The sequence below is a fragment of the Gopherus flavomarginatus genome, chromosome 3 (genome assembly GCF_025201925.1).
Source record: "Gopherus flavomarginatus isolate rGopFla2 chromosome 3, rGopFla2.mat.asm, whole genome shotgun sequence".
NCBI classification, from domain to species: Eukaryota; Metazoa; Chordata; order Testudines; family Testudinidae; genus Gopherus; species Gopherus flavomarginatus.
In genome coordinates, this window is record NC_066619.1 from 177,108,711 (window position 1) to 177,119,546 (window position 10,836).

The 10,836-nt window shown below is 43.7% G+C and overlaps 1 protein-coding gene across 1 annotated transcript in view; it reads right to left on the reverse strand.

Annotated features, from left to right (window-relative positions):
* DAPP1 (dual adaptor of phosphotyrosine and 3-phosphoinositides 1) overlaps positions 1-1,457 on the reverse strand; it is a 52,454-nt gene extending 50,997 nt beyond the window's left edge. The window contains exon 1 of the mRNA XM_050944476.1: positions 1,017-1,457. Within this exon, the coding sequence (XP_050800433.1) occupies positions 1,017-1,120 (104 nt within the window). The 5' untranslated portion in view covers positions 1,121-1,457. The remainder of the gene's footprint in view (positions 1-1,016) is intronic.
* Positions 1,458-10,836: the final 9,379 nt, after the last annotated feature.

The following is a 10,836-nucleotide window of genomic DNA, read 5'->3' on the forward strand; positions in this document are numbered from 1 at the left end:
AAAGGAATTGCAAAGGGTGTTACTCAGCACAGAATTTGCCATATGGAGGGAGGCCAAATTCTGCCCTGGGATGCACACACAGAGCTTCCTTTAAAGTTAACTAGAGGCTAGGGTGTAGCTGCAGAACAACATTTGGTCTGTGTAATTTGCCAGCTACTACCATTTCAGTACAGTCATATTCTCATTTCTGACCAAGTATGAGGACATGTTTTAACTCCTCATTATCTCCCAGTTCATAATGATAATAGCAAAAGTACCAAACACAAGCAAATAGTAATTCAGAACCCTCATATTATTGGGTTGTTTTTTTTTTCTCTCTCCTCACCTCAGGGAAGCCCTATTTTTTCAACTGTGCATTCAAAATAAATAAATCATCATTCTGTTAAAATGTTCTGAAAAAATGCTAACTCTCAGACTATTCAGCAGCAGCAGACAAATTCAAATCCTAACTGCTGCTGAAATGTCCCTCTTTAATCTATAACGCTTCCTGCAGGCTTTTCTGCATTTTTTCAGTCATTCACATTTTGGGTGATTTAACAGATCATCCTCTTTAAAAAAAACAACAACAAATTCTCAAAGAGCCACTTGCAATGACCCCTTCAGGCTGACTCCGCACACATACGCCCAGCTGCACTGAGATCCGCACACAGGCAGAGACCGAGAGCTGGTGACAACAACTTCCTCATTCCTGGTGGGGAAGGAAGGGGACAACCATCACAACCGTTTTCTTGGGCTGGAGGTCCCAAACCCAGCCGCCCTGCTGCAGCTGCCGCCGTTGAAGCAGCCCAGGGCATTCCTGTGATTGCTCACCATCCACACCATGCCGAGCGATTCCCGCTTTCCTTCCGGCTTCCAAGCCGAGAGGGACGTGGGGGACATGCCAGCAGGAGGGAGGAGTGACCTGCAGCTAGGTACCAGCTGGGCCAGCAATGCGATTTCTCGGGGGAGCGCTTCAGATAGTGGCTTGACCCCCCGCGCGGGCTGCAGGGAAAGCCCGGGGCCGTGCTGCCCCTTACCCTAGGCTCTGCAGCTCCTCTAGCACTTCCTCTTCTTGCTCCTCGGGGAGGATCCTCATGCCTCGGCTCATCTTCGCGCCTCCTCCCGGCTCTGCTTTTCCCATCCGCACCTGCTGCTCGCGCCCCGCCGCGCGCGGGAAGGGAAGGCAGCGATCGGGGACTCCTGCCCCGGCTCCCGCTCCCCGGGCAGCAGCGGCGGAGACGCTCCCCAAGAGCAGCAATCTGCTGCTGCAGGGCGAGCGAGCCGAATGAGGAAGTGAGAGCGGGTCCCTCCCTGCACCTAACCACCCTGCCGAGGCGCAGGCAGGGAAGGAAGAGCTGGCCCGGGCCAGCGCGCGCTGGGCTGTGTGCAAGGTGTTGTGCCTCTAGCGAGGAGGCGGAGGAAGGCTTTGGCTAAGGAGCAAGCCTAGGCAATTCTCCGCCTCCTGATTTTCTGTGAGACCGCCCCGCCGAAGACCTGGAGTGGCCCCTCCAGGAAGTGAGTACGCGATGGGCTGGTCCTAGGCTCAGAGTTAACGTGACAGACACACCTACTTGTCAGCTATGCAATTTACCTAGCTCAGCGTGTAGATCTCGGTTGCAATCATTGTGCTTGGGAAGGGGAGTATTGACCTTCCCCTGACTCCAATGAGTTGTCTCCCTGATGGAGAAGATCATTTTTCAGATAGTTTGTGGTTTGGTTTGGCAGTGGCCCAGCTCCTTTATATAAACTGTGCTCTTAAGTCAGCGGAATTGCAAGACTGGGTCAGGCCTGACACCTAGTCCATCTGACAGGTGGCCAGTACCTGGATGTTTCAGAGGAAGATGTAAGAACCCTGCAGTAGGTAGATGGGGGATAATTTCGCCTCGTTTCCAGGGCCGGCTTTATGACCTGCGGGGCCAGATTAGAATACTCAGCGGCAGAGCATCCGCTCCAAGTTTTCTATGGCACCAAAGGACCCTCCGCCGCCGAAATGCCACCGAAGACCCCTAGCGTGTACCCCCCACTGCCAAAATGCTGCCAAAGACCTCCAGAGCAGACCCCCTGCTGCCGAAATGCCACCAAAGACCCCCAGAGCAGGGCCCCCTTAGGCGCAGGGACGGGGCCCTTTTCAGTGCAGGGCCCGATTCCGGGGACTTGGGTGAATCAGCTTAAAGCCGGCCCTGCTCCTTTCCCCCCTACATTAGGCGTCATCCCAGTCTCTAATAGTCAGAGATTGGCTTAATCCTAAAGCATGAAGTTTAATATCCTGTCCTAAATTTTTGCAAGACTTAATTATAACTTTGTGTCATTCCCACTGGAAACAAAGTATAAAAAATGCAGCTGAAAGGATTCACGCTTACTGTATTATGCAGCCCTTCCTGAATTTTTTTCTATTGTGTATGCAAACGCATGCTTCCCAATGTTTATCTGACTTGTGTGTCATATAATAATCTGTAAACATTACATAAATGTTTGCAGATGTCATAAAAATGAGTAAAAATCTTGGTTTATACACAACAGTCTTTTATTTAACATGCTAATGTAAATGTTGATAACAAAATGACAGACTTTTCCTTACCCATAGCAGCTGTGATTGACACTGCTGTGTAAATTGCAATTGCTCTTAAACTGGTTTTAAAAGCATTACACACCTAAGAATTACATCATATTGCTGCTAATACATGGGCATATGCAAACTTTTTTTTCTGCAATGAAAAAAGGGGATGGCCTTTTACAGGGGATGGTACATTCACAGACAGTAAATCTAAGGCTTGATAAACCAACAGTTAAATTCCTCTGTAAATATGCCTTTTTTACATGAGTGTAACGTGCCAATGACAGCATTTGCAGATCCGATAATAAGATTGCTAGCTACATTCTTACCATGTGTATTAGTGTTTTGAATCCATGCTCATAGGATGTCTAGATTTAGAGTGCTGCCCTGAGGGTGGGACACAGTCACCCTGCTTCATAGGGAGGTTCCAGAGCAACTGTGCCTCAGAAACACAATCCTTCCATGAGTGACAAGTGTGCAGGGGATGTATGCAGGCTGCACTATCCTTGACAAAGGTACAGCTTGATAACCTGCACCTGACCCACTTTGGCTGCTTATTGGGGAATTAGAACGTGTAATTCACCACCAGTGTGGCTCCCCAGGGGGTAATGCCATCATGTCACTCAGAGCTTGGATGTATGATGTGGTGGTAAAAACATCTGAGGCCTCTCTATGCTACATCTTCTAATGTTACTACCACCCATGGAGAATGGGTGACAGGAGACCTGATGATTACCTGTTCTGCTCATTCCCTCTGGGGCATCTGGCATTGGCTAGATGGACCTTTGGTCTGACCCAGTATGGCTGTTCTTATGTAGCTGGTCCAGTGATTAATTACAAGTTTACATTTCCTAATGTAAATAAGCCCTGTCGGGTGGTTTCTGGGGAGAAGTGGGAGATGGAAATAGTCTGGATTTATCTCCTTCCTGCCCATCATTACTGCTCCATTTGCATGATGTGTATCCCCAGCAATGCACAAAGGGAGCAGTCTTTTTTCCTGCTACTGCTACTTCCTTACCTTCCCCATTCATACCCATCACCAGTATATCTTCTCAAGGCTATCCTGAAGACTCTTCTCCACACACAATTCCACACCTACCTATTGACAGATTTGTCTTGGGATTTATGCCCTGAAGTCTGCACAGAAAGGGGCAGGCTTGCTGATTGCCTCCTGAAGATGTCAATGGCCCACTGGGTTTAGTAGACTATCAGGCCTCCTCCATCTCCAGAAGATAATATCAAGTAGTGAGAGCCACAGAGTGAGGGGAGCTGTGTGAGGACTGAGCCTTATGGGATGTGGTTTTCATAACTTCAGAAAATCAACTACCTGATGTTTAATCAAGGCCAAGAACCTTTAACATTTCCCCATTGTTGGTGTTCGTTCAGTTTTGCAAAGCTGTTGTTAGTTTTGGTGGATGTTCTTGTGATTTTTACAGTGTAGTGGCTGCATTGTGTGCATCTTTTTATGTGTTTAAGACAATGTTTCTGCTGGATTTTCTGTGTGTTATGTATTTTTTCAGTGCTTTTTAAACTGTTTTTATTCATGCACTTATATGTTATACACTTGGAATATGCAGATGCTGCCAAATTCTTGTCTTTGTTAAGCCACTTTGTTAATGTGAAAATCTTTCAATGAACCTGTTATGTTCATGATATAGAAACAGAGAAAATAGCAAAAAGCATAAAATACTCTTTCTGGGAGGCTGAATGATAGTAGTACACCTCTACCCTGATGTAACATGACCCAATATAACATGAATTCGGATATAACGTGGTAAAGCAGTGCTCCCGGGGGGCGGGGACACGCACTACAGTGGATCAAAGCAAGTTCGAGATAACGCGGTTTCACCTATAACGCGGTAAGACTTTTTGGCTCCCGAGGACAGCATTATATTGAGGTAGAGGTACGTTATTTCTTAAAATACAGAACTTTTAGATACAAGAACCAAAAACAGAGAGAGAAAGAGAGAGAAAGCAGGCTGCTTCTTAAGGCAAAGAGGCATAACTCAACTCACCTTTCTGCAGACTGGCTCCTTGCAAACTGACTGCTGATAGACTCAGATTGTACATTTCTGTACAGAGCCCCAAAGTCTACAAGCAGGACCAGGGGCAGCTCCAGGCACCAGCACAGCAAGTGCATGCTTGGGGCGGCCTTCCAGTCGCCGTGAGGGCAGCAGGCAGGTGGCTTTCGGCAGCACTCCTGTGGGAGGTCCACCAGGCCTGCAACTTCGGCGGCAATTTGGCGGCAGGGACGCTGATGGCGCGGCACCGGCGGACCTCTGGCAGGCGTGCCGCCAAATCCGCATTACCAGCGGATCCCCCGCAGGCGTGCCACTGAAAGCAAAAAACATAGAGCTGCCCCTGAGCAGGACTAGGAAACCCCCCGAGAATTTTAGGTGATAGCTTACAAGTTTAACACAGATTTCAAATGCACGACCGAACCAAAAATTGCTTGCAGCAAATACTTCAATGTAATACACTCAGTCTGAAATTTGCATCTTATGCCCATTGTTGAGTGAGTGGTATATACTTAAAAGAGTGGTATGTACTTTTCTGATATACACAGTAATGTGAATAACACATGCTGTTACTGTGTATTGGTCAAACATGAAAGGTTGGCAAGAACAGCCTGGTGCCCTGCTAACTAAAGATTCATAGATTATAGGCCATAAGGGAACACTGTCCTCTTCTGTAACACAGGCCAGAGAACTTCCCTGAATTCATTCCAGAGCAGATCTTTCAGAAAAACATCCAGTCTTGATTTTAAAAGTGAAGCTATTAATATTACGTTACATATAACCAAAAATTCAGAATATATTCAGGCACAATCATCCAATAGTTGGAAAACTCTCCCAGAATCCCATTTTATTTGGAGGATTATCCCTTGGAAAAAAAATACGTAATATTAACTATGCCTGTTTACATATTTAGTGACTCTAGAGAGCACCACACTTCCTTCCTCTTTCTTCTCCCCCCACCAGGCTCAAACAGTTCCTGAACTTATCAATTTACCAGTGTATCCTGGTTAAACTCACCAGACCTTTGTATTTTTGAGTAGTGGTTCTGCAGAGCCCCACTCTGTGTCCTACCATTAGACTGCCTTGCTCATTTGTTGATTTGGGACTTTATCCTTACATCTTCTGTCAGCCTTCCTTTCATTTCACATCAGGGCTTGCTTTGCCATGTTAAGAAGCTGTACATTAAAGATATGAAAACATCCTCCCAACGGTTGCTACTTGCGTGTGAAAGTAAAATATCATGTGTATGAAAAGGTCATGCTCTTTGTCTTGGCACTGATTTCTCAAAAATAAAATATGCACTAAAATGAAACTAGTCTAGAACAATTTATTTGATTTGCAATGAAGGCCTACTTCTTTGTTGTTCTTTATGTTACGGATTAATCATTTTAGAAGGAAAGAACTTTCATGACCTCAGTGATGGCTAATGCTCTGAAATATTTTCCACAGGTTAGGCAGGAATTGTTTGCTGGTTGTTTGCTGGTTGTACCTATAACCCTTGCTCTCTCTGCCTGCAATGTGCCACCTTCTCTCATTGACTATACATCTCATATCAAAACAAAATCTGCCCCAGATACTATTTTGGCTGGTTCAAATGAGCTTGCTTGTTAGCTTTCCACAGGTTGATACTTATCACAGTGGGAGATGCTTTTTTCCAGCACATCTTTGTAGCTGTTTTATCCATTAAAAAGTTCACTAGATAAAATTTCCCTTGGGAGCCTGGAGCTGTAATCCATACATTTCTTTCAGGTAATCATAAATATTTTTGACATCTCCATTGTCCTTTTGAGCTTGATTTTTTTCTTTCCTGTCCTACCAGCTTCCTTGCTTCTATCAAAGTTTGCAGAGATGGTTGAAATGACTTTTTTATTTCTTTTCTTTTCTCTTTTTTTCCGTGGCTAGGTTATCTCATTGTGAGGGGAAAAAAGGTGCATATCAAAATTTCTCTTTATTTGAAAAAAGACTAAAAGAAGAAATTTAATAAAATCCAAACAACAAACCATCACAAGCCTTTTAAAGGGCTTTACCAATTGCATCACAAATCAGCATAAAAGCTCATAGCTCAATGCTCATAGCTTGAGACAGGCTTTTATAAGCTCTTGTTTTCTATACAGCAATGTGCCTCGGTAGGTGAATATTCCCTAGTTGTAGCTCAGCTCATTTTAAAGAAGTTGCTTCCCCCTACTTGGCATGTAAATTTCTCTTCATAGAGAAAAAACAAACAAACTTGCACATAGTGCCTATTGGTTGTCACTCTAATCAACTACATCTAATAATTCTTAAAATCAAATTCTTCACTTGAACCACTTACACACACACCAGGAACAGAAAGGCCATGTGACTGCTAAACTACATTTCCCAGAATACCACAGGCTTTAGGGTCAGGGTTCATTACTCATTCCCAGATACAAAAGCTGCTGCCCCTGAGCAATTAGTGCATGGAGGAGACTGGTAGGAAACAGCTCACTGGTCAGCCTGAGGCATAGTTCAAACATATGAACCTCATCAACAGAAACAACACAATAAGGTACTGTTTTGATGATGAAGGCATAGTTTGGTTGCATCCCTCCTCTTTCCCTTGTCCCCACTATATGCTCAGCTTCATAAGTGTTTCTTTTTCCTCAGAAATTATCCCTTAAATAATCCCCCTTTTGATACTCAAATATCCATGGAAATTATAGGCCTTTAAACACTTTCCCCTGTCCCCCCAACACAACCTCTGTTTCAGAGTAGTACTTGCATATTTCACATTCACCTCCCAAGAAAAACAAAACTTAAAGTCTGCTGGCCCACAAATGGGGGTGGGGGGAGAATCATGCACTCCAGGACAGATAGTAGCAGTACCCTTTGTTTCTCATTTTAAGTATTTTTATTGTCATTCCATGCAGCAGTAGGGCACCCTAACTGTGGCAGGCTTTAAATCCCGATAGATACTCTCTAATTAGAAGCTCCCATGCTCCATAGAATCTTGAAGTCTTTGCCTCAAAATTGGATGTCTTTCTAAAACATATGCTAACTGGGTGAGGGTTTATGGCTTGTGTTATGCAGGAGTTCAGACTAGACTATTATAATGGCCTCTTCTGGCCTTAAAGTTTATGAAACAGTTATTTAAAGTTGTTTGGAATGATTTCAGTTAACTTTAGAATGAACAACAACTAATTATTTAATGCATATAATAGAAGTTTATCAGTGTTCATGGATGTAATAGGAAATAATTATGAGATACATTCTGCTGTCATTTATACTGCTGTAAAGATGGACTTCAGCTGCAGTAAACTTATGACTGTAATGCTGAGTAGAATCTGCTTTATACAGTTATTAACCTAATAAATGTGTTAAAGGGACACTATCAATTTAAAAACACTTATTGCCTCTTATTAGTAATGCTTTAGATAACTGAAACAGAGAGAATTTGAAAACTCTTATGTACTTATCACCATTTATGCTGGTTTATTTTTTCATTTCACTCTTAAGCAATGCAAGTAGACTCATCAGGTTCAAGATCACTTGTACTAGCACAGTGCAGTAATATTTAGGTTGTAAACACCAAAAGGGAATGTTTTCATCCAGACAAACTTCTTGAAATAAAAAAAAAATTTCTGAGTCATGAGGTCCTTGCTCAGTTTTTACTCAGGCAAACTCAGTCAACGAAAGTTTTGCTCAAATAGGGGCTGAGCCAAAATCTGAAAAATTTGCATCTCTAGATTTGTCCCTGTCAGATCAAATTTGAGGCTTAAAATACTTAAGTGAAGTTGCCATAACTTGTGAATATTCTATATCTTACTTCTAAATATATGACTCTATTCCTGTGCAATTTTGATTAGTTCAGTATGGTTGTTTGGATGTATCTGAGGACAGAATCTGGTCTGATCACTCATGGTAGTGATTTTATGTTTGGTTTTCCCCCAAATTCACCATTCCACTGAAGAGAAATGTCTTTGGCACATCTGAGACATAGTTGAAGACATGCTAATGGGACTTTTGTGTGCCCTCTGCTGGCTCTGAAACGGTTAACTAACACATCTTATTCCCAAAGCCTTGGGATATCCTTGTTCATGCTGAGTATACAACAGAGGGACTAGACCTTAAGCAAGGCAAGATTAGATATTTATGGGTAAATGTTGGTAAACATCACTTTCACTGTACACACACAAACCAATGGGGAAAAAAATGTTTCCATCAATAATTGATAGGCAAAGTAAGAAAATGCTGCTTTAGAACATGCTTTAAGGTTATTAACTTTGTATATTTTGATATGTGATGCTACCAATTTGTTTTAATGGTTATAAAGCTTTAACTTTTTCTAATCCTAATGTCTACTGTCACTGAATAATTGTCTGAACCCCCATAATTTCCTGTAATTGTGGAAAATTAAATTGATAAAAAATAAACTGTTATCCATCAAAAATATATAAAAAGACTGAATTTTGCCAAGGCAGCTTTAAGGCACTCACCCTCCAGCCTCTGAGAAAGTAAACAAAAATGGATTGTTAATGTCGAGCTCCAGCAGCATTACTGAGTGGAAAAGCTGTTTGCAAAATAAAGAGACAAAATTGCTAGGAAAATAAAATGCATGTTTAGACTTCTAAATAGTTTGATACAGGAGTAGATTAAAGCACACTGACCAGGTAACTTTATAGTGCACAGCAGCAGGGTCTACATATTACACAGCAGGTTAGTGCAGGGTAATATTTTTGTCCCAGCTTGCTGCGAACTTAGAGTCTCTATAGACTAGCCCTGAGAGTATTTCAAATCATGGAGTAGAACTGTTAAACTAGAAAACAAGTAAAGCTCTGAACAGTTTCACATGCCTGCTTGAGAAACTTAATTTAGTTTTCCCAAAAGAACAAATTAGAATCTTGGGAACTGATTCTGCAGCCCCTTTACATTAGCAATTCCCATTAAGTCAGTAGGATTCACCCATGTGGAAGAGCTGCAGAATCAGACCATAATCCTAAAATAAATATATTAAGTGGAGCATTCTGAGGGGCCTAGAGATAAATAAGGTAAAAGGAAACTTCTCTTTAGTAGCAGAATAGTTTAGTAAATGTGTAATTGTCTCTAGCATGGGGATGCTCATCTGATGTGTAGGTTACTACTGCAGTTACCATCCATATAGTCCCAGCCCTCCAGACCTTACTATCAGGCCCCCGCCCCACAAGTCTTCCTGGCTGCCCCCTTCACATCTCCTGAGCCAGCAGCACAACATGCAGCTGGTCTGCCTCTGAACTGTACCTAGGAAACATCCATACATGCTCATGCGCCACACTCTTCACTTCCTCACCCTGTGTCCTGCCCTGACTCCTGGTGGTGGGACTTCCTACCACCTATGGAGGGAGAGGAGCCCCAGTGAGCCAATCCATATTCCACCTTGGTCCTACAGCCTGCCATGGACGTTAGTTGGTGGCTCCTTCATGGAGCTGTAAGCATGGATGTGTAAGGGGCATGGTTCACCACCTCTCCCAACACCTGCCCCTTCTGGGTGGAGAGAGAAACTCTGGTGCAAATCTACATCCAGCTCCTTCAAAACCTTCTGGCTGCACTTTTCCCTGCACCCCCTGATCTATGCACACCGTATCCATGGCCCCACAAAGTCATGAGATCCTTGTCAGCTTCCACCTGGCATTGGCCAAGCTGTCATCCGCAATACCAGGAGTCTGCAACTGTGGGGCCTATTTCTGCTCCTCCCTGAAGTCATGTCTCTCGGGGGAGTTCCCCTGGGCCATGTCCACTGGCTCCCTGGATATCTTCAAGGAGCAGTGGATGCTGACTGGGATTCTGTGCTCGGTGTCTCCCTCTTAGGGTGACCAGATGTCCCTTAGGGACAGTCCCGATTTTTGGGTCTTTTTCTTATATATAGGCTCCTATTACCCCCCCCACCCCCGTCCCGATTTTTCATACTTGCTGTCTGGTCACCCTACCCCCTCTGGATCCCTGCTTTTGAACCTGTGACCCTCACTCTTGTCCCTGTTTTTCACTTGTTATCCCCTGCAATCTTTTGATGCCTGAGTCCTGTGGCTCCTCCTGTGAGGCTGGCGGGGGCCTTTAGCTTGTGTCCATCCACCCCAGAGGCTCAATAGGTACTGGTCATATGGCTGCATGGATGTAACTGAAGGCAGAATTTGGCTCTTGTGTTTCATTGGCATAGTCTAGATTCTCATGTTTGTAAATCCATGAGAAGTCTGACAGACCTTACCTTTCTCCGACGTCAAAGTCTAGGTTCAAATAGCATAGAGAATATATACTTAAGTTATTAAACTTCATGGCCTATTTTTAATGCAACAC